Raw genomic sequence first — 23,474 nt, 5'->3', positions numbered from 1 at the left:
AGACATAATTAATCTTAATGGTTGGATAATATTTTGTGGATTTCACTGTGGCTTCAATCAATGAAATTAACTGTGATCCTGCTAAATTTCTATAATGAACTTGTCCATCTTTCAATTTGGACAGTACCATTAACTGTTAAAAGGGGTGCTTACCAAAAAGATAATGACTGAATGGCGAACAGTGCAGATCATGATAAGACTGCATGGATGTGCGGGCTGATCATGATCTACACTAATCGCAAAGGCAGAACCAATCGTGTCCAGCATGGTAAGGGTTAAATCAAAATGAACAAATGAAATTCCCATTTGTTTTCATCTTCAAAAGTTAAAATTCATGAAATCATTTCTCCACAAACTAGCTGTTTTGCCATTAACACGAAATATGCCTCCAAAACTACTAGTTATGTGTATTTGTAAAGAACTAAAATGATCTATTGAAGTTAGTATATAACTAACAAGTTATATTTAATTTCATCTTTAATGCTGGTTTGATTTTGTTATATGGAGAACACATGTTTGTTTCAGTGTAAGATTGAAATATCTTTCACGAATGAACACCAGATGCAATATTTTCATCAGTGGCATAGACATGTTAACCTATATTACATACATGTCACACACACTTTTGAACCCAGGGCAATAATTTGAAAAATTACGGTAGACATTACAAATCTGATATCACACGCCAAATATCAAGGCTCTAGCTATTATTGATTCAGAGAAGATTTTCAAAGTTTCTAATATGAAAGCCTATAGTAAGTACATGTCAGACACAGGGGTGTGGCCATCTTTTGACCTTAGGGCAATAATTTGGACAAGTATGGTATACATAAAGGGAAAAGTGACTACGCCCCCTGGCAGCCATGTTTTTTGACAAATCAAAATAATTTGAACAATCTTGGTAGAGGGTCACACAAGGACCATTTGTTTAAAATTATTCTAAAATCGGGCCAGTAGTTTCACACAAGAAGATTTTTAAAGTTTCCACTATATACATATAGGGAAAAGTGACCACGCCCTCTGGCGGCCATGTTTTTTGACAAATCAATATAGTTTGAACAATCTTGGTAGAGGGGGACATAAGGACTATTTGTGTAAAATTATTCTAAAATCGGGCCAGCAGTTTCACACAAGAAGATTTTTAAAGTTTCCACTATATACATATAGGGAAAGGGACCACGCCCTCTGGTGGCCATGTTTTTTGACAAATCAAAATTATTTTAACAATCTTGGCAGAGGTTCACACAAGGACCATTTGTGTAAAATTATTCTAAAATCGGGCCAGTAGTTTCACATAAGAAGATTTTTAAAGTTTCCACTATATACATATAGGAAAAATGACCACGCCCTCTGGCGGCCATGTTTTTTGACGAATCAAAATAATTTGAACATTCTTGGTAGAAGGTCACACAAGGACCATTTGTATAAAATTATTCTAAAATCGGGCCAGTAGTTTCACACAAGAAGATTTTTAAAGTTTCCTCTATATACATATAGGGAAAAGTAACCACGCCCTCTGGCGGCCATGTTTTTTGACGAATCAATTTAATTTGAACAAGAGATCACAGAGTGATCTTGGCGCCCACCAATGTGCCATTTTTGAGTGTTCCAAATTTCAGGACTTACTGACTAGCTCAAGGTCAAATTTCATTTCCGTACACAACACTGTGCATGTGGTCCAAATTCGAAAGCTGTAGCTTGAGAAATGTGGAAGTAGGTCACTAGATCAATTTCAAGGACGAAATGTGAAAGAAGGTCACTAGGTCAAAATCAAGGTCAAATTACACTTCAGAACACAAATTTATGCATGTGGTCCAAATTTAAAGCCTGTACCTTCAAAAATGTGAAAGTAGGTCACTAGGTCAATGTCAAGGTCAAAGTTTGTTTCGGTACACAATCCTATGCATGTGGTCTAAATTTGAAGCCTGTAGCTACAGAAATGTGAAAGTAGGTCACTAGGTCAATCTTAAGGTCAAAGTTCATTTCGGTACATAAAACTATGCAAGTGGTCCAAATCTGAAGGCTGTAGCTCGAGAAATGTGAAAGTAGGTCACTAGGTCAAAATCAAGGTCAAATCTTATTTCGTAACACAGAACTATGCATGTGTTCCAAATTTGAAGCCTGTACCTTCAAAAATGTGAAAGTAGGTCACTAGGTCAGTGTAAAGGTCAAAGTTTGTTTCGGTACACAAAACTATGCATGTGATCCAAATTTGAAGGCTGTAGCTTGAGAAATGTGAAAGTAGGTCAGTAGGTCAAAATCAAGGTCAAATTCCATTTCGGAACACAAAACTATGCATGTGGTCCAAATTTGAAGCCTGTACCTTCAAAAATGTGAAAGTAGGTCACTAGGTCAATGTCAAGGTCAAAGTTTTTTTCAGTGCACAAAACTATGCACGTGGTCCAAATTTGAAGGCTGCAGCTACAGAAATGTGAAAGTAGGTCACTAGGTCAAAATCAAGGTCAACTCCTGTCAAGGTTCATCTTGCCACTCAAAACCATACATGTGGTCCAAATTTGAATGTTGTAGGTTATTGACAAGAAGATTTTAAAATCTTTTCCCTATATAAGTCTATATGAACCATGTGACCCCCCAGGGCGGGGCCATATCTGACCCTAGGGGGATAATTTGAACAAACTTGGTAGAGAACCACTAGATGATGCTACATTACAAATGCCAAAACCCTAGGCGTTGTGGTTTAGACAAGAAGATTTTCAACGTTTTTCCCTATATAAGTCTATGTAAACCATGTGACCCCTGGGGCGGGGCCATATTTGACCCTAGGGCGATAATCTGAACAATCTTAGTAGAAGACCACTAGATGATGTCATATACAAAATATCAAAGCCCTAGGCCCTGTGATTTTGAACAAGAGGTTTTTCAATTTTTTTACTTATATAAGTCTATATAAACCATGTGACCCCCGGGGCGGGGCCATTAGACCCCAAGGAAATAACTTTAATCATCTTGGTAGAGGACCAGTAGATGATGCTTCATACCAAATATCAAAGCCCTAGGCTCTGTGGTTTTGGACAAGAAGATTTTCAAAGTTTTTCCCTATATAAATCATGTAAATTATAGAAATAAACAAAGGGCCATAACTTACTAAAAAATTGTTGAACCAGTCTGATTTTCAGGGGGACACAACTAGGGTACCAATACACCATTCTGACAAAGTTTGGTCAAAATCCCCCTGGTAGTTTCTGAGGAGATGCGATAACGAGAAATTGTTAACGGACGGAAGGACGGACAGACGGAAGGACGACGGACCACGGACGCAGAGTGATTTGAATAGCCCATCATCTGATAATGGTGGGCTAACAATCTTAGTAGAGGGTGACATAAGGATCATTTGTTTGAAATTATTTCAAAATCGGACCATCGGTTTAGGAGGAGATGTCGTTTGAAGATTTTTCTATTTTTAGCTCTGGCAGCCCCTGTGTGCAACCAAGCAGAACCGTTTGAACAACTTTGGTAGAGGACCATCAAAGGAACATCCATGCCAAGTTTCATCAAAATCCATTCAGTGGTTATGGAGATGTCTTTTAAACACAATTGTTGACGACGGACGGACGCATGACGGACACAGCGTGATCACAATAGCTCACCCTGAGCATTGCTCAGGTGAGCTAAAAATAGTATTCATGAGTGAAAGATATTTTTATCTTACACGTAAAACAAACAAATTTTATTTTAATTTCATGTTTTGACTAAATTTACCAAGTTTCTCACCAGTGAAAAATGTATTTGATATTTTTCTTTGTAAAAATGCCAGACATATTTCAGTCAAATAATTTCAATTCACTGAAAAACATGTAATACAATATTTTACCTATTAGCAGTTAGGAACAATTTCTTCAGTTGTGTACAGTTCCTCACTAGCTCTATAAGACACATACTGGAAGACTTCACATCAGCACTGGAAAATATCCATACAATCAACTTAAACAATAACATAACTTTGAAAAAAAGAGCTACAAATGACTGCTGTCATTACATACATAACTCAGTCAAACCTATATTAAGAAAGCCTGCCAAGGAAGCAACACAATCAAGCTGTTGAAGGAAGGTGGCTGTTTTAGTTAAGATGAAACCAGAACAAAAAAGTCCCTTATGAGAAGTCAGCTGACTGGCTGCAGATCCAAAGGACTTAGGGCAAAAGCATACAATTATACAAGTAAATAGACAAAGTTACTGCCTCAGGTCTGGAGGACCCAGGGAAAAATAGTTTTGACTTTTGATCTATAAGTGTTTTATTACATGACATCAGAAATAAATTTTCACAGACTGTTATCTTCAGTCTAGACTTTAGCCCAACAAACACATGGTTGATATAGACTTGTCATACAAAACAAACAAGTCAGTCAATATTTGTACTGATAAATTAACCTGAATCAATTTTGGCCATAACTGGTGCATTAATTCAAATCACAATCAGTTTTAATTGGCTATGACTGGTGCATCAATTTAAACAAGAGCTGTGGGAGGACAGCAACGCTCGACTTTTCAACAGTCTTGTCAACTGAATTAATACAAGAGGGCCATGATGGCCCTATACCGCTCACCTGTTATCATTGCACTTGAGGACAAGAAGGTCCTCAGTAAAAATACTTAAGTCCAAAGGACAGGAACAACAAAGGGAAGAAATTTAACCAAAAAGAAAAAACAATTCTTAAAAGGTACAAATACGTCAAAATGCACCTAAAAATTGGCGGTACCATCCATGCTGTACCACAGAAAAGTGGTCTCTGTTGACATAAATGAAATTTCAGATCAGTATCTTCATTAGTTATGGAGATATACCCATTTTAATTTGAAATAAAGGGAGGTAATTTGACATAAAATCAGTCCATAGTTATCTACCCTGATTGTCTCAGTCCAACTAATGACAATTATGAAATTTCAAGTAAGTCCTATAAGTACTTAATGATATAAATCCATTTTGATTACAATCAGGGGAGGTAATCAGATACAAAATAACTCTGGAACCTACGATTGGATCTGATTTGTCATGGAATCTAAGACTTATTGTTGTTGAAGATATTTTGGAAGTTTGTATCAAATAAAACCATAAATGAAGTCTCTATATGGCTGCAAAAGCCAAAATAGCCAATTTTGGACCTTTAAGAGGCCATAACTCTGGAACCCATGATGGAATTTGGCCAGTTTAAGAAAGCAACCAAGATCTTGTGGTGATACAAGTTGTGTGCAAGTTTGGTTAAAATCAAATCATAAATGAAGCTGCTATTGTGCAGACAAGGTCAAAATAGCTAATTTTGGCCCTTTCAGGGGCCATAACTCTGGAACCCATTACGGGATCTAGCCAGTTCAAGAAGGGAACTGAGATCTTATGGTGAGACAAGTTTTGTGCAAGTTTGGTTAAAATAAAATCATAAATGAAGCTGCTATTGTGCAGACAAGGTCAAAATATCTAATTATGGCCCTTTTGGGGGCCATAACTCTGGAACCCATAACGGAATCTGGCCAGTTCAAGAAAGGAACCAAGATCTTATGGTGATACAAGATGTGTGCAAGTTTGGTAAAAATCAAATCATAAATAAAGCTGCTATTGTGCAGACAAGGTCAAAATAGCTAATTTTGGCCCTTTCAGGGGCCATAACTCTGAAACCCATTATGAGATCTGGCCAGTTCAAGAAAGGAATAGAGATCTTATGGTGATACAAGTTGTGTGCAAGTTTGGTTAAAATAAAATCATAAATGAAACCACTATCGTGCAGACAAGAAATTGTTGACGCACGCACGTACGGACGGACGCACAGACGACGGACGACGGACGAAGGGTGATCACAAAAGCTCACCTTGTCACTATGTGACAGGTGAGCTAATAAAAGTCGAAAAAGGAGTACAATTTTGCAAAAATGCAAAAACAGTGTTATGGAACCTGTACAATGCATGTTAGCTCATCACAGTGGACAAGCGTGTGAAGTTTCAATCCATTCCCATTAGTGGGAACTGAGCTACCAGCTTGCATACAAAACTAAACCAAAAACTGCTTAGTCGAAAAAGGGGCATAATTTTGTAAAAATGCGAAGTAGAGTTATGAACCCTGTGCAATGAATGTCAGATCATCACAGTGAACAAGGGTGTGAAGTTTCTATCCATTCCCATCAATGGATTCTGAGATACCAGGTTACATAAAAAACTTCACCAAAAACTTCTAAGTCAAACAAGAGGGTCATGATGACCCTGAATCGCTCACCTGAGTAATATGAGCTACATACGGTATTTCAAATGTCAAACTGATGATTTTTTTGGAAGATTTTCCTATGTACAATCAAGTACATGGGGCGGAGCCAATTTTACCCTGGGGGTCATGATTTGAACAAAGTTTTTAGAAGTCTACTAGGCAATGTTACATATCAAATATCTAAGATCTAGGCCTTCTGGTTTATTTTTAGCAAATTTATGAAGATTTCCCTATGTACAATCAAGTAACCCCTGGGGCTGGGTCAATTTGACCCTGGGGGGTCAAGATTTGAATGAATTTTGTAGAAGTCTAATAGGCAATGCTACATGTCAATTATCTAAGATCTAGGCCTTCTGGTTTATTTTTAAAAAAAATTTGAAGATTTTCCTATGTAAAATCAAGTGACCCCTTGGGCGGGGTCATGATTTGAACAAATGTTGTAGAGGTCCACTAGGCAATGCTACATGTGAAATATCTAAGCTCTAGGCCTTCTTGTTTACTTTTAGAAAATTTTGAAGATTTTTCTATGTGAAATCAAGTGACCCCTAGGGCGGGGTCAATTTTGACCCCAAGGTCATGATTTGAACAACTTTAGTAGAGGTCCACTAGGCAATGCTACATGTTAAATATCTAAGCTCTAGGCTTCTGGTTTTTGAGAAGAAGATTTTTTAAGATTTTCCTATATAAAATCAAGTAACCCCTGGGGCGGGGTCAATTTTGACCTCGGGGTCATGATTTGAACAAATTTTATAGAGGTCTACTAGGCAATGCTACATGTGAAATATCTAAGCTCTAGGCCTTCTGGTTTATTTTTAGAAATTTTTTGAAGATTTTCCTATGTAAAATCAAGTGACCCCTGGGGCGGGGTCAATTTTGACCCCGGGGTCATGATTTGAACAATTTTAGTAGAGGTCCACTAGGCAATGCTACATGTCAAATATCTAAGCTCTAGGGCTTCTGGTTTTTGAGAAGAAGATTTTTGAAGATTTTCCTATGTAAAATCAAGTGACCCCTGGGGCGGAGTCAATTTTGACCCCAGGGTCATGATTTGAACAAACTTGGTAGAGGTCCACTAGGCAATGCTTCACACCAATTATCTAAGCTCTAGGGCTTCTGGTTTTTGAGAAGAAGATTTTTAAAGTTTTTCCTTTCGGTTGCCATGGCAACCAGAGTTCTGCATGGAATTCAATTCTTTGAATAATTTTGAAAGGGGGCCACCCAAGGATCATTCCTGTGTAGTTTGGTGTAATTTCGTCTAGTGGTTTTCAAGAAGATTTTTTTAGAAATTGTTGACGCACGACGGACGACGCACGACGGGCGACGGACATCAAGCGGTCACAAAAGCTCACCTTGTCACTTTGTGACAGGTAAAAAGGGGCATAATTTTGTAAAAAAGCGAAGTAAATTTATGGAACCTGTGCATTGCATGTCAGATCATCACTGTGAACAAATGTGTAAAAGTTCAATCCATTCCCACAAGTGGGTACTGAGATATCAGCTTACATACAAAAACTTAAACAACAAGAATTTCTAACAGAGTTACCAACGTCCCCCGCCTAAGGAAATTTTTCACAAAACATACTACATGCCAATACAGCATCTTGGCATGAACAAAAAATAACAAGAGTGCCAGGATGTCACAATATATGCCTGTCATGTAGATGTTACAGTAAAACATATTCTGTATAAGTTCGGTAGGCAGAAAGCCAAAACCATGAAATATCCAATTCTAACAACAGGTTAAAAAGTTTCAAGAATAAGCTATTTATAGTAGCAACAAAGGGAAGTAAGTTTTGTTTTTCTAAGTCCACAAAAACACTCCTTACCAGGAAGAGATACCTTAAAATACACCTAAAATTTGAAAGTAACATCTATGTTGTACCACGGAAAAGTGGTCTTGATTTTTCCCTACGGTCAATTATAAAAAAGTTACAATAAATATATATTATTTATAGTAACAACAAAGCGAAGTTAAAAAAAAAAAAAATTCTAAGTCCACATAAAAATCCTTACCAGGTAGCGATAGGTCAAAAAACACCTAAAAATTGGATGTAACATGCATGTTGTACTACAGAAAAGTGGTTTCAATTTTTCCCTATGGCCAGTAATAACTAGATGCCCATGGGCAACATGTCGAGCCCGCCAGCTGTCAAAAGGACTGGGAGTTGCACAAGACACTCCCTGTCTCATTGAGGCAAACATTTATGCCATTGCAAAAAGTTACAATATAAGTTATTTAAAGTAACAACAAAGGGACGTAAATCTTAAAAAAAAAATAAAAAAATTCTAAGTCCACACAAAAATCTTCACCAGCAGAGATAGGTCAAAATTCACCTGAAAACTGGATGTAACATGCATGCTGTACTACAGAAAAGTGGTCTTGATTTTTCCCTATGACCAGTAATAAACAAGAGGACCATGATGGTCCTGAATCGCTCACCTCATCCCACATGACCCAGTTTTGAGTATGACGTCATTTTTTCTATTATTTGACATAGTGACCAAGTTTTTGAGCTCATGAGACCCAGTTTTGAACCTAGATATCATCAAGATAAAAATTCTGACCAATTTTTATGAAGATCCATTGAAAAATATGGCCTCTAGAGAGGTCACAAGGTTTTTCTATAATTTGACCTATTGACCTAGTTTTAGAAGGTACGTGACCCTGTTTTGAACTTGACCTAGATATCAACAAGGTGAACATTGTCACTAAATTTCATGAAGATCTCATGAAAAATATGGCCTCCAGAGAGGTCACAAGGTTTTTCTGTTTTTATACCTACTGGCCTAGTTTTTGACCGCACGTGACCCAGTTTCGAAACTGACCTAGATATCAACAAGGTGAACATTCAGACCAATTTTCATGAAGATCCATTGAAAAATATGGCCTCTAGAGAGGTCAAAAGATTTTTCTAATTTTAGACCTACTGACCTAGTTTTTGACCGCAGTTGACCCAGTTCCAAACCTGACCTAGATATCATCAAGATGAACATTCAGACTAACTTTCATACAGATCCCATGAAAAGTATGGCCTCTAGAGAGGTCACAAGGTTTTTTTATTATTTGACCTACTGACCTAGTTTTTGACGGCACGTGACCCAGTTTCAAACTTGACCTAGATATCATCAAGGTGAACATTCTGACCAATTTTCATGAAGATCCATTCACAAGTATGGCCTCTAGAGAGGTCACAAGGTTTTTCTATTTTTAGAACTACTGACCTAGTTTTTGACCGCACATTACCAAGTTTCGAACTTGACCTAGATATCATTAAGATGAACATTCAGATCAACTTTCATACAGATCCCATGAAAAATATGGCCTTTAGAGAGGTCACAAGGTTTTTCTATTATTTGACCTACTGACCTAGTTTTTGATGACACGTGACCCACTTTCGAACTTGACCTAGATATCATCAAGGTGAACATTCTGACCAATTTTCATGAAGATCTTGTGAAATATATGGCCTCTAGAGAGGTCACAAGGTTTTTCTATTTTTAGACCTACTGACCTTGTTTTTGACTGCATATGACCCAGTTTCGAACTTGACCTAGATATCATCAAGGTGAACAATCTGACCAATGTTCATAAAGACCCCATGAAAAATGTGACCTCTAGAGTGGTCACAAGCAAGCGTGTACTCACGGACGGACGGACGGACGCACGGACAACGGACGCTGCGCGATCACAAAAGCTCACCTTGTCACTTTGTGACAGGTGAGCTAAAAAGTTACGAACATAAGCTATTTATAGTAACAACAAAGGAAAGTAATTCTAATATCTTGCGCATGAAACTCCGTCTCATGATGATGAACAACTGTGCCAAGTTACATCAAAATCCCTCTATGCATCAAAAAGAAATGCTCCAGACAAAGTCTTTCTTATATCTGACTTTTGACCTCTAAGTGTGACCTTGACCTTAGACCTAGGGACCTGGTTCTTGCACATGACATGCCGCCTCAATCATGGTGGTGAACATTTGTGCCAGGCAACATCAAAATCCCTCCATGCATGAAGAAGAAATGCTCCAGACAAAGTCATTTTTGAATTTGACCTTTGACCTGTAATTGTGACCTTGGCCTTTGAGATAGGAACCTGGGGTTTGCGCATGACACTCCGTCTCACTGAGGTTAACATTCATGCCAAATATAAACAAGATTGCTCCATGCATGTCAAAGTTATGGTCCGGACAAACAAATCCAGACGGACGCACATACACCGAACAGCCATTTGGACAAATATGTCTTTGCATCCGCAAGTGAGCTCGACAAAAAAGTGACAATATAATTAAGCTATTTATAGTAACAACAAAGGCAAGTAATTCTAAATTAGGGACCTGGTTCTTGTGCATGACACTCCATCTTATGATGGTGAACAATTGTGCCAAGTTACATCAAAATCCCTACATACATGAAAAAGAAATGCTCCGGACAAAGTCATTCTTGTATCTGACATTTGGCCTCTAAATGTGACCTTGACCTTAGAGCTAGGGGTCTGGGTCTTGCGCATGACACGTCGTCTCATTATGGTGAACATTTATGCCAAGTTATTCCAAAATCCCTTCATGGATGGCAGATTGGACTGGACATGAAGTGTGACGGACGGAAGGAAAGACGGAAGGACGCAGCCTATTTCTGTCCCCCTTTTTTTCTTTGAAAAAGGTGGGGGACAAAAATTGCTAAGTTGAAAAAGTGGCATAATGTTGAAATAAAGCAAAATAGAGTTATGGAACCGTTGCAATATAAGTCAGTTTAGCACTATTCCCACAAGTGGTTACTGAGATACCAGCTTACATACAAAAACTTAACCAAATTGGGATGCCAACGCTGACACATGGGCCAGTCCAATAGCTCTACATATTCTTCTAATAGTCGAGCTAAAAATAAGCAGATATATTTTTACAGACAAAGTAACTTGGATCAATTCTGGCTAAAACTGGTACATTGATAAGACCTCAATTAATCAGTTATAGAGCTATGTTTGTACTGATAAAATGACTTGGATCAAATTTGGCTTAAACTGGTACATTGATTTAAATTAGAATTGATCATTTTTGAAGAATAGATGATTTTTTTTGAGGCTATATTAGCTATGATAAATCATATTTGATCACTAATAGCTATAACAGATGATTTAAACCACATTCGGATACAGAGCTAGCCTATGTTTGTAACCAACAAACTGACTGAATGAATTTTAGTTGTTCATCAACAGCTTCAAGGATGGTGAAAGGCTAGACACTAAATCAGGCAAAAGGTAAAATACATTACCACCATCCTATATCAAGTTCTTGAAGGTCTGGACAACCATTGGCTAGTGCAGACACACCAACATTTGACACAGTCCTACATCTCCAAAGGTCAAGACTAACCAATTTCCTGGAAATGATTTATACAATTAATTTGTTGTTGTTTTAAACACATATATTCTTTGCTTAACAAGGCAGTCTGAAAGACAGCTAAATCCCCCGCCACTGCTATGGAGAGTGAAAGGGTAAAACCTTTGATTTTAGCTGTGACCTTGACCTTGAACTGACACGGCTGACTCATGAATTCTGCACAACATCTTGATGAGGTGATCATTTGACCAAAGTTTCATGAAAATCCTTCAAGGGGTTTAGGAGATACAGAGCTGAAACCTTTGACATTCAGTTGTGACCTTGACCTTGAGTTGACATGGCTGACTCATGAGTTCTTGATGAGGTGATCATTTGACCAAAGTTTGATGAAAATCCTTCAGTAAGATACAGGGACCATGAGGCTCATGACCTAGTGGACTGATTACTCATGTGCATATTCGAATCGTCTGATGAGTTACATTCCATTAAAATCTCAGGTTAGAGTATAGTGACCATGGAAGCCAAACCTTCGACCCTTTGTTGATGATGAGGTGATCTGAATCGTTGACGTTCCCAAGTTTGATGAAAATCCTTCAAGGGGTTTAGGAGATATAGAGTGGACACAAAATGGAAGGTTCAAACCTTTGACCCTAAGTTGTGACCTTGACCTTGAGCCGGCATGACTGACTCATAGGTTCTGCACATCGTCTTTATGAGGTGATCATTTGACCCAAGTGTTATAAAATTCCTTCAAGGGGTTTAAGAGATATAGAGCAGACACAAAATGGAAGGCTCAAACCATTGACCTTGAGTTGTGACCTTGACCTTGAGCCGGCATGGCTGACTCATGGGTTCTGCACATCGTCTTGATGAGCTGATCATTTGACCCAAGTTTTATAAAATTCCTTCAAGGGGTTTAGGAGATATAGAGCGGACACAAAATGGCAGGCTCAAACCTTTGACCTTGAGTTGTGACCTTGACCTTGAACCGACAAGGCTGACTCATGGGTTCTACACATTGTCTTAATGAGGTGATCATTTGACCCAAGTTTCATGAAAATCCTTCAAGGGGTTTAGGAGATATGGACCGGACACGAATTTGTTACGGACGGAAGGACGGACGCAGACCATTCCTATAATCCCTCCGCCACGGCGGGGGATTAATTAGATCAAATAAGATATCACTATAACCTTCAGACATATCTATAAATATCATTATTACCAGTGTTCCATTAATTAATCTTTTTTTTCCTTATGATTTTTATAGTTTTACTTTAAATATCAAGTACTATTTTTGTTATACATCTTCCTAAAGAATTTCAAGGGTGGAATAGGAATTTTTAAAGTTTAAATATATCACCTAATTTCTACTTGTTTTGGATTTACTGTTGCAGAACAATTTTCATATGGAAGTTTTTCTGTTGTATCTATTTCAGCTATTTCAGGCCATACCATTTTTTGAAAACAATTCTGTAGAAAAATTTTGTAACTCTTTGATATTTTAAGGAAAATCATAACTATGACAAAACTTACACATTGATTTTTTCTATGAAAATAATATTTATCCTGAAATTGTCATTCTAATGGTCACTATGACATTGACCTCTGACTCACTGACCTCAAAATCAATACGGGTCATGCACTGCCTATAGGCAATGTGCCTGCCAAGCCTGAGGATCCTTGGGCAAGTAATTCTAAAGATGTTGAGTTAAAATGGTTTTTGTGCTAACATTCACTGTGACCTTGACCTTCAATCCAGTGACCTCAAAATCAATAAGGGTCTTCTACAGCCCATGAGCAAATGTCATTCATGTGACTGTAGCACTGGTACAGGGATTCTGAGATACTGTAAGGAAATGTTCTTTTATGTAAACAAGTTACAATGACCCGCTGACTTCAAGTCTATACACCCAACATGTTGAAGGACCCTTAGGGAGACTTCTGGAACTGGAACATCTTCTGTGTCTTGTGCTATCCTTGAATTAAAATACTAACAATTTTCTAACGGAGTTGCCCACATTGGAAACTTGTGGCAACTTTAAATAAACTCAAAAAGAATTATCATATATTTTAATAACTTACTTTGTGTTATTGCCAAGTGCTAACAGGACTTCATCAAAAGCATGCACACAGTCAGTGGAACCTAAATTCAGGTGCTTCAGTCCAGAACAGGACCTGCAAGTGATGATATGGTAATTAAATTCCTACTTATAAGTTAACAAAATTGTACATATTAAGATGTATGTAATTTGTTTGTTTCCGTGTAAACTGAAATATTTTCCAACATGTGATCAGACTTTGCCTTAAGAAAATCTTTTCATACTGTAAAAATTGATAGAGTTGAATCCTGTCTTCAGAATGTAAAATCAGGTGTTCACCAGTGAGAGAGTTTGATTCTACATATCGATTACATTCTGATGTTCACCAGTGAGAGAGTTTGATTCTACGTATCGATTACATTCTGATGTTCACCAGCGAGAGAGTTTGATTCTACGTATCGATTACATTCTGATGTTCACCAGGGAGAGAGTTTGCTTCTACATATCAGTTACATTCTGATGTTCACCAGAGGAGTTGTAACAGTTTTTGTGTTCACAGGAAGGTTATTCTCCTGAGTTCACCATTATTACATGTACATTGATGTTCACCAGCGAGAGAGTTTGATTCTACATATCGTTACATTCTGATGTTCACCAGCGAGAGAGTTTGATTCTACATATCAGTTACATTCTGATGTTCACCAGCGAGAGAGTTTGATTCTACATATCAGTTACATTCTGATGTTCACCAGCGAGAGAGTTTGATTCTACATATCGATTACATTCTGATGTTCACCAGCGAGAGAGTTTGATTCTACATATCGATTACATATCTGATGTTCACCAGCGAGAGATTTGATTCTACATATCGATTACATTCTGATGTTCACCAGCGAGAGAGTTTGATTCTACATATCGATTACATTCTGATGTTCACCAGCGAGAGAGTTTGATTCTACATATCGATTACATTCTGATGTTCACCAGCGAGAGAGTTGATTCTACATATCGATACATTCTGATGTTCACCAGCGAGAGAGTTTGATTCTACATATCGATTACATTCTGATGTTCACCAGCGAGAGAGTTTGATTCTACATATCGATTACATTCTGATGTTCACCAGCGAGAGAGTTTGATTCTACATATCGATTACATTCTGATGTTCACCAGCGAGAGAGTTTGATTCTACATATCGATTACATTCTGATGTTCACCAGCGAGAGAGTTTGGACCTACATATCGATTACATTCTGATGTTCACCAGCGAGAGAGTTTGATTACTTCTACATTAGTCCGAAGTTGACTACATATCGTAGATGTTCACCAGCGAGAGAGTTTGATTCTACATATCATTACATTCTGATGTTCACCAGCGAGAGAGTTTGATTCTACATATCATTACATTCTGATGTTCACCAGCGAGAGAGTTTGATTCTACATATCAATTACATTCTGATGTTCACCAGGGAGAGAGTTTGATTCTACATATCAATTACATTCTGATGTTCACCAGCGAGAGAGTTTGATTCTACATATCAATTACATTCTGATGTTCATTCTACATATCAATTACATTTGATGTTCACCAGTGAGAGAGTTTGATTCTACATATCATCATATTACATTCATACTGATGTTCACCAGGAGAGAGTTTGATTCTACATATCAATTACATTCTGATGTTCACCAGTGAGAGAGTTTGATTCTACATATCAATTACATTCTGATGTTCACCAGTGAGAGAGTTTGATTCTACATATCAATTACATTCTGATGTTCACCAGTGAGAGAGTTTGATTCTACATATCAATTACATATATTTGTTTGTTTGCAGTGAGATATCGAAATATATCATCACCAATAAGGGAGACAATTGAATATATTCACGACGCCATTTTGTTTTTAAAAACAAAAACTGCATTTGAATATTTTGTGTAAAAAATACACAGTTTGCGGCTAACAGATACATTGACAAATGCCAGTAGTTAAGTGGAAGCATATTTAAAACTTTTCGGGTCAATCCGTCAGTTCGTTGAATAACCGGAAGCTTGTTTTGTTTACCAAAACACACGCTGAAGGTCAGATAAAAAAAAAAACACGAACAATCTAAACAACTGTGGAATATGCGTAAGCCCTTGGAAAATCAAGCTGCAGAATTAAATATCATCATGGATTCAATAGAAATAGCTAGGAAATATTGATCTAGGAGCTACATAGCATAACAAAATTGATGGAAGTTGGAACACAACTGGCTTGGCTCAGTGGAGTGGGAAAGTACTTCGACAAAAATGCTGGCATATTACGTAAGGTTGAGTTGATGTCTTGTGATAATTAACTAAGACAACAACCAACTAAATGTGCTGTCGCCAGTAAAATCTACCTCACAATAGTGAACCAATGGAAAACGCACATATCTGTAGCTTCATGAATGGCAAGGTATAGCAACCAAGCTGACAAAGGTAACATTATTTCTTTTGCAAATTGAATTATAGCTAGCCTGTTCTATATAGGATTGTCTAGCAGTTCTGACTCGTGTATGGCTTTAGTATTAGAATAATCCAGTAATTTTAAAGGCAGCAAAGGGAGGTAGTTAAAGAATATATTTCAAGGGAGATAATTTATCTGGAAAAAAAAGAAGTTTGGCGCTGTGAGTGATATCGATTTATATCTCACTGCTATTTTCCAGTATTTCACCAATAAGCATTAAATAAATTCTGATGTTCACCAGTGAGAGAGAGTTCGATTTTACATATTTAATCAAACAAGTTTTATCATCATTTTATGCAAATCTATAGTTTTATCCAAATGTTATGCAAACATCATGATCAAAATTGAAAGATTTTATTTAAAAAAAAAAAATATGTCTAGATCTACACAATTTTCAGACTTCTTCAACAATTAAATAAGAGTGGGTGTTTATTTTCATGTCCTTGTCAGCAAATTATTTCATCTTTAAAGTCCTAAGAATTGGTTGTCGCTTATTACTGCTTTTTCTTATTATCATAAAGATGTCATCTTTTGTCTTAAACATGTAGGCAATACTGTGTCTGTCATGATATTAATTTAACTGCAGTCAAACTTCATTCTCTCTAATTTGTCGGAACCGGCAAAATTTGTTCAAGTTATCGGTAGTTCCAGCCATCAAAGATTATACGTTACATAGGGATTTTGCTGAGACCTGACGATGAGTTCGAGTGAAGGGTGGCGCTCGAATTATCCAAGTCTGAGTAAACGAAGTTCGACTGCAATTGTATACAAAGTAGTCTTTAACTACGATTCTTCTTATTACTTTTAGTATGCTTATCTTTAACATAATATATGCTTTGTCTAAACTATGCTGACATTTTCTTAATTAAGTTTACAGTTTGTACATTTATTATGCTATGAATAGGTGATATTTGTTAAAGTCAGATAATAGCTATACATAGTAAATGTTGTTTGTATTGATGCCTGGCCACAATTTTTTTCCCCCTGGGTTTAATGTCCCAACGTCACAATAATAGGTCATAACGGGGACTTTCCAGCTTTTGATAGTGGAGGAAGACCCTAGGTGCCCTTCCGTGCATTATTTCAACATGGGCGGGTACCTTGGTAGAACCACCAACCTTCTATAATAAGCCAGCTAGATGGCTTCATGAAGAAATAAAATTTTGTATCTAACTGAAGTCTATTTTCTTCAAAATCTTTCCATTTATTTGTAATTCATTTATCAAACAGGTGTGGCTCTTCATGTGATAAATGAAAATATGAACAACAACCAAGTAAACAAAGCTGCGAATATAGGAAGAGACTCGCAGCAGGAGCGGTGTCCATTAGTTACCTGGAGAGGTAACAACAATCCTCATCCAATCCCTTCTAGGTATGGAAACTCAAAGGTCAATAAAGTTCACTGCCATTGCTGGGATTGTGCCCAAAAGGAAAAAAAAAACAGTTAAAGGTTTGCCGAGTCTAGCTGCGTTTGTGTCCAAAGATTAGCTCAGACTAGCTCTTTTTGAAGCGGCTCAAATACCTTAAGAACTGCCTGATGCTGAAAGGTTTTGTTAACTTCATATTCGAAATGGGATACAGCTTTGTAGTTTTTTTTATTTAGGTATGAAAAACTAGAAGTTTTGTCACTGAGCATCCAAGTTGCTGGGATGGGAAAGAGTTTAGGCTTACATTTTAGACAAACACAGTCAAGACTAAAAGCTAAATGAATGAAACCATAGCTTATCATGAGGGATGAAGATCCATGACAATATACAATGTTTTCTTTATTTTCTACATGTATTCCTTTTAAACTGGACTAATATAAACCTATTTAAATGGAAAACCTCTATAAACTAAACTGTTTCTTTGATCCATAGGGTCTTAAGTTTGGAGGGGTTCCACTGTTTAAGACTGGCAGATGAATGTCGGCATCAAATGCAGTAATGTTTTAAGTGATTTTTACCAACAGTAGTAAAAATTAGAATTTGGTTAACAAAGCTGTGGTCTGGAAAAGATAAAATGTATCTATATAATAGTAGATCCCCCTCAATTTGAATACCGCATGACTACAAAAAAAGTTACCACCCTGATAGGGATTTATGACAAAATATCAAAATGGTACTTCATTGAAATGACAGTACATTGACAAAATACCATAAGACAATGTCATAATGGCAACATGCTACAGTCTGAATGAAGTTGTTGATTGATAATCTGATCTCAATCAAACTTTTTTCAACAATTTAGATTGTCATAATAGAACAACAGGAAAAATATATCAATATTGTCCTATGACAAATGAACTTTATACAAAACAGAGCATTTTCCTTTAGTGATACATAACCTACATTAAAAGAGGTACTTCCCTTACAATCATCACATTGTTGATGATTGTCATTATTTTTTGATATTCAGTTGTTGTTTTCTCAGCTTTGTCATGTTGATTAAATGTCATGTCAGTGTTTCATGTTGTTTAAATGTCATGTCAGTGTTTCATGATGTTAAATTTCATATCAGTGTTATGTCATGTCAATGAAATTTCATGTCAGTATTATGTCTACTGATGGTTGCCCTTGCTTCCTCTGATAGGACAATGTAATTTTTGATAAACTGTCACCTTTGCCCTGAAGACAGGGGATACTGTGTATAGCACAATTAAAATTTATTTTGTATTTATTTATAACAAAATAACATTATGGGTTTCAAAACTATGACCTAGATAAGTAAGATGGGCAGGAGATGGATAAACATTGTGAAGCCACGACATGACACCCAATTTTGTTTACAGGCAGCTATAACCATTGCAAAATTCAGATATTTTGGGACTGACTAAACTTTCACACAATTTTGCAATAGTCCGTTTATGAAAGGACTGATTTTGTTTTAACCATAAAGATTTCCCTTAAAAGTAATTTTCACGACTGGATATCACACATGAAATTAATCAGCCAATATAAATGAGCAGTATTTCAGATTTACTGTAGAATCTCACCTGATTATGCTCAGTAATGCATATTGATCTATATTTGTTCTGTACAGGTTTAATCTCTTCAGAGACTGCAAGCTTGATATGTCATAGAACCCATCACTATCAATCCCTTTACAACTTCCTATATCCAGCTCTGTAAATACAAGGTAAAAGATACTATACTATCCCAATGTATTAGTAATATCCACCCAATACTGATTTCTCAGAAGAAAGGAGACATCTTTTAGAAGTCAAAGAGCCCTTAACCCCGCAAGGCCTCAACTGACCCTAAATATTTGCCCATCCAAATTTACTCATCAAGGTGATTAGGCATATGCAGTTTCGCTGAAATCCCTTTAAAGGGTCAAAGAAATTTGCACCAAAATTTTCAAGATACCAGTTATGCTAGTGTATGTAATTTGTTGAAGTCCTAGGGTCTTTACAATCAGCTCTGCATTGCTTGGACTGACGCTGACATGACCATGTGAATGGAGTTTCACTGGAATCAATTTAAAACAGTGGAATTTATTCGCATCAAAAATTCTTTGCTCAGGCGATTACAGACCTATAGTAAGATGACACCTACATATCCCCTAAACTTCATTTGCATGGGAATATTGAACATAAGCAGAAAGTACAAGAGGGGGAAAAACATAACAAAACAAATTTACAACCCTAAACAGCTTAACTTTAAACAGTGCACAAGAACAGTTTTACCAGTATCATTACAAAACAAACTCAACTAACCTTCCAGATTAGGACAACTTTTGGCTATTTCATGTATTGAATACTGTGTGACAAAACTGCATGAAGACAGGTACAAGTCTCGTAAATTCTGACCACAGGCCTGAACATATCTGAAAAATAAGGTTAACTGTTTTGTTTGTCAAGTTTTGTTTTGTAATAACTGTGTGGCCAGTAGTAGATCTTGGCATTTTACGTGATTTCTGGTAAGCAGTATAATAATGGTACTTTTTGTAAAGCTAAAAGCCTGTACAAACTGATGGTCCCTGTGTTCAGCCATGTCCAGGCTTTCTTCTAAATACATTAAGGGTCAAAGGTAATGTTTTTTAAGAATCAGAATACTCTGAACACAGTGTTAGTAGAGGGTCACGCAAAGACCATTTGTGCGAAGTTATTTCAAAATCGGACAAGCAGTTTAGGAGATTTGAAGATGAATTTTTTATTTTTAGCTCTGGCGGCCTCTATGTGCTACCAGGTGGAACCATTTGAACAATTCTGGAAGGTCAACCAAGGAACATTCAAGCCAAGTTTCATCTACATGTACTTCTACCGCACAGTTTCAGAGATGTTGTTTGAAGAAAAGTGTGGACTGACGGATGCCCGACAGTGAGTGATCTCAATAGCTCCCCCCAAACACTTTGTGCTAAGCTTAGCTTACAAAATATTTCAAAATGTAAACAAAACAGAGTAAATAAGAACAACAAAGGAAAATATCCACTTCAGTAGCAATCTTAAACATACTGTATCTCCTTGGTGATTTTGCAGCATTTAAAACTGTAACAACTTCATCACTCACATCAAAAGAAACATTGATGTTTTACAGGCAAAAAGGAACAAAATAGAAACAAAAAACATTTTTTGAAACAATGCATAATACTGCTTCATTTGAATGGAAGTGGTAACTGATATGTAATATCTTGGTAAATGTTTGGTCAAATTTTTATAACCTATATGTTATGGAATAGAAAGAGAAAAAACGCTACTGACATTTGATCTCATGCAGAGTGTGACCTTGATCTTTGAGCTAGGGGTCTGACTGTTGGGCATAACAAGTTGCCTCATTTTGGAAAACTTTGTGCTAAAAATTATTAAAATCAGAAAAGGTTCATGCCCCCCATACAGCAGCTTCATTTGAATGGAAATAGTAACTGATATATAATATCCTGGTAAATGTTTGGTCAATCTTTTTATATCCCATAATGAGATGATTCGACTAGCGCAACACCCAGGCCCTAATGTTATCAGCCAGATAGGAAAAAAAACCTATTGACCTTTGACTTCTGAGTGTGACCTTTGGCTTTAGGGCCTGGTTGTTGTACTAGATACATCATCTCATTATGGGATAAATTTGTGCCAAGTAATATCAAAATCACTTCATGGATGACAGAGTTATGGACCTGACAGGTAAAAAAACACAACTGACATTTTGACCTCCAAATACGACCTTGATCTTTAAGCAAGTTACAGACCGTGGACATGAATTTGGGATGCACAAATGAACAAAGGAATAGACAGAAGGATAAATGGACAGATGCTACAATTACTTTATGCTGCCCCCAAGTAAACAGATTATAGCTTTTCACAAAAAGAAGAGAGAACTGTTGCAAATTCACACATTCTCAACAAGAGGTTCATGATGATCCTATACCACTCATCTTAAACCTGGCCTTGGAATCATCCAGATAAACATTCTGACCAAGTTTCATGAAGACAGGGCCATAAATGTGGCCTCTACAGTGTTAACAAGCAAATTCGATGAATTGGTATCCCCCGCTGAAAGGGTTTGTGGTCAGGAATGGCAAAAAAATATATCCGGCAAAAAGTTAAGGATGTTACTAAGAAGCAAAAGAAGCAAATAATTTCATTTGTCAAAATCAATTTAACAGAAAATGAATGCTATTTTTTGGTTGGGGGAGGAGGGGCAGCGGGGGTGACTGGGTGAGGGTACAAAACATCTATTATTGTCATTTATCATCGATGTTGATTATAAATATTGAAATATGGATGGAAAATTAAAAATGAAAAAAAAAAAAAAAATGTGGGGGAGGGGGATGACTGGGTGGAGGAGTGAGGTGGGGGAACAGTACAACTTTGTATGTTGATAAATATTCATGAAAGTCTGAAAAAAATAATAATAAAAAGGAAAGAATTTTTTTTTGGTGGGGGGGGGGAGGGGGAGGTTGGTCGGAGGAGGGGGTGTGACGAAAGCAAGGTGGTGACCAAGTGTGGGTACACAACTTCACATGTTTATAATAAATGTTCACGGAAAAGAATGAAAGAAGTTTTATGAAATTCCACCAATTGGTTGGTTTGTTATGTACAAATCTGTAGATTTTCAAATAATTAAAGGGCAATAACTCTTAGGAAAATTGACCAATTGAAAAAAAAAATGACTTACATCATCAAAGTATGTTGATTCATATTTATTTTAAGTTTCATGAAATTCTACCGGCTTGTTACTGAGAAATGGCTGCAGACGTGGATTTTTCAGTAAATAAAGGGCAATAACTCTAAGGGAAATTGACCAATCCAAAAAAAAACTTAATGGACATCACTGCAGTATGTTGGTTCATATGTATTTCAAGTTTCATGAAATTCCACCTGCTAGTTACTTAGAAATGGCTGCGGACGGACATTTTTGGGCATTTTTCATTAAATCAAGGGCAATAACTCTAAGGGAAATCGACCAATCCAAAAAAAAACTTGACGGGCATCATCGCAGTATGTTGGTTCATGTTTATTTCAAGTTTCATGAAATTCTACCTGCTAGTTACTGAGAAATGGCTGCGGACAGACACACGCACGCACGGATGCACGGACGTGACGGACGGACAACGCCATTTCAATACCCCCCTCCCGATTTCATCGGCGGGGGATAACAAGCTTTTCCTATGATCTGAGTGGATGACCTGGTTTTTGACCCCACATGACCCAATTTCAAACCTGGCCTAGGAATCATCAAGATAAACATTCTGACCAAGTTTCAAGAAGATAGGTCATAAATGTGGCCTCAAGAGTGTTAACAAGCTTTTCCTTCGATTTGGCCGCGTGACCTAGTTTTTGACCCCATATGAACCAGTGAGCTAAAAATAGCTTATTATAACTGCTCTTTTCTCCATACAGAATGCCCTTTAATACAATACTGTCATTATGTTACTTCATTTAACATTGTCATTATCTTATATACACTATGCCCCTTCATTCAATACTGTCAATATCTTACTTATAGAATGTAGCTTCATTCAATATTTTCATTATCTTACCTACAGAAGGCAGCCTCTGATACAATGTTCCCATGGCACCAGGACAGATTAAGTCTTTGTAAAAATCTACTTCTGTTATGAAGACTTTCTAGAGCAACATCATTTACCTGAAAACAATAAACACACATGGCATCCTTTCTACAGCAACATCATTAAACACCAACATCATTTCCCTGAAAATAATAAACACATTTGGTATCCATTCTAGAGCAACATCCTTTACCTGAAAACAGTAAACATGCTTGGTATAGTTTCTAAAGCAACATTATTTAAGACCAACATCATTTACCTGAAAACAGTAAATACAATTGGTATCCTTTCCTAGAGGCAACATCATTTACCTGACAAGAGGGTCATGATGACCCTGGATCGCTCACCTATATGAGCTACATGTTTCAAATGTCAAACTGATGCTAAAATATTAAGAAAAGTAGGACAGCA

At 36.9% G+C, this 23,474-nt stretch overlaps 1 protein-coding gene across 1 annotated transcript in view; it reads right to left on the bottom strand.

Annotated features, from left to right (window-relative positions):
* Positions 1 to 23,474, bottom strand: part of LOC128546988 (F-box/LRR-repeat protein 4-like) — a 76,027-nt gene that overhangs the window by 12,082 nt on the left and 40,471 nt on the right. The window contains exons 10-15 of the mRNA XM_053518461.1: positions 23,034 to 23,140; positions 19,774 to 19,883; positions 19,051 to 19,180; positions 13,630 to 13,722; positions 11,480 to 11,587; positions 3,833 to 3,919 (exon numbers count right to left, since the gene is read on the bottom strand). Coding sequence (XP_053374436.1) covers positions 3,833 to 3,919; positions 11,480 to 11,587; positions 13,630 to 13,722; positions 19,051 to 19,180; positions 19,774 to 19,883; positions 23,034 to 23,140 — 635 coding nt within the window. The remainder of the gene's footprint in view (positions 1 to 3,832; positions 3,920 to 11,479; positions 11,588 to 13,629; positions 13,723 to 19,050; positions 19,181 to 19,773; positions 19,884 to 23,033; positions 23,141 to 23,474) is intronic.

This window comes from Mercenaria mercenaria, chromosome 11 (genome assembly GCF_021730395.1).
Source record: "Mercenaria mercenaria strain notata chromosome 11, MADL_Memer_1, whole genome shotgun sequence".
In the NCBI taxonomy this organism is placed as follows: domain Eukaryota; kingdom Metazoa; phylum Mollusca; class Bivalvia; order Venerida; family Veneridae; genus Mercenaria; species Mercenaria mercenaria.
This window is presented reverse-complemented; position numbering and strand designations above follow the sequence as displayed.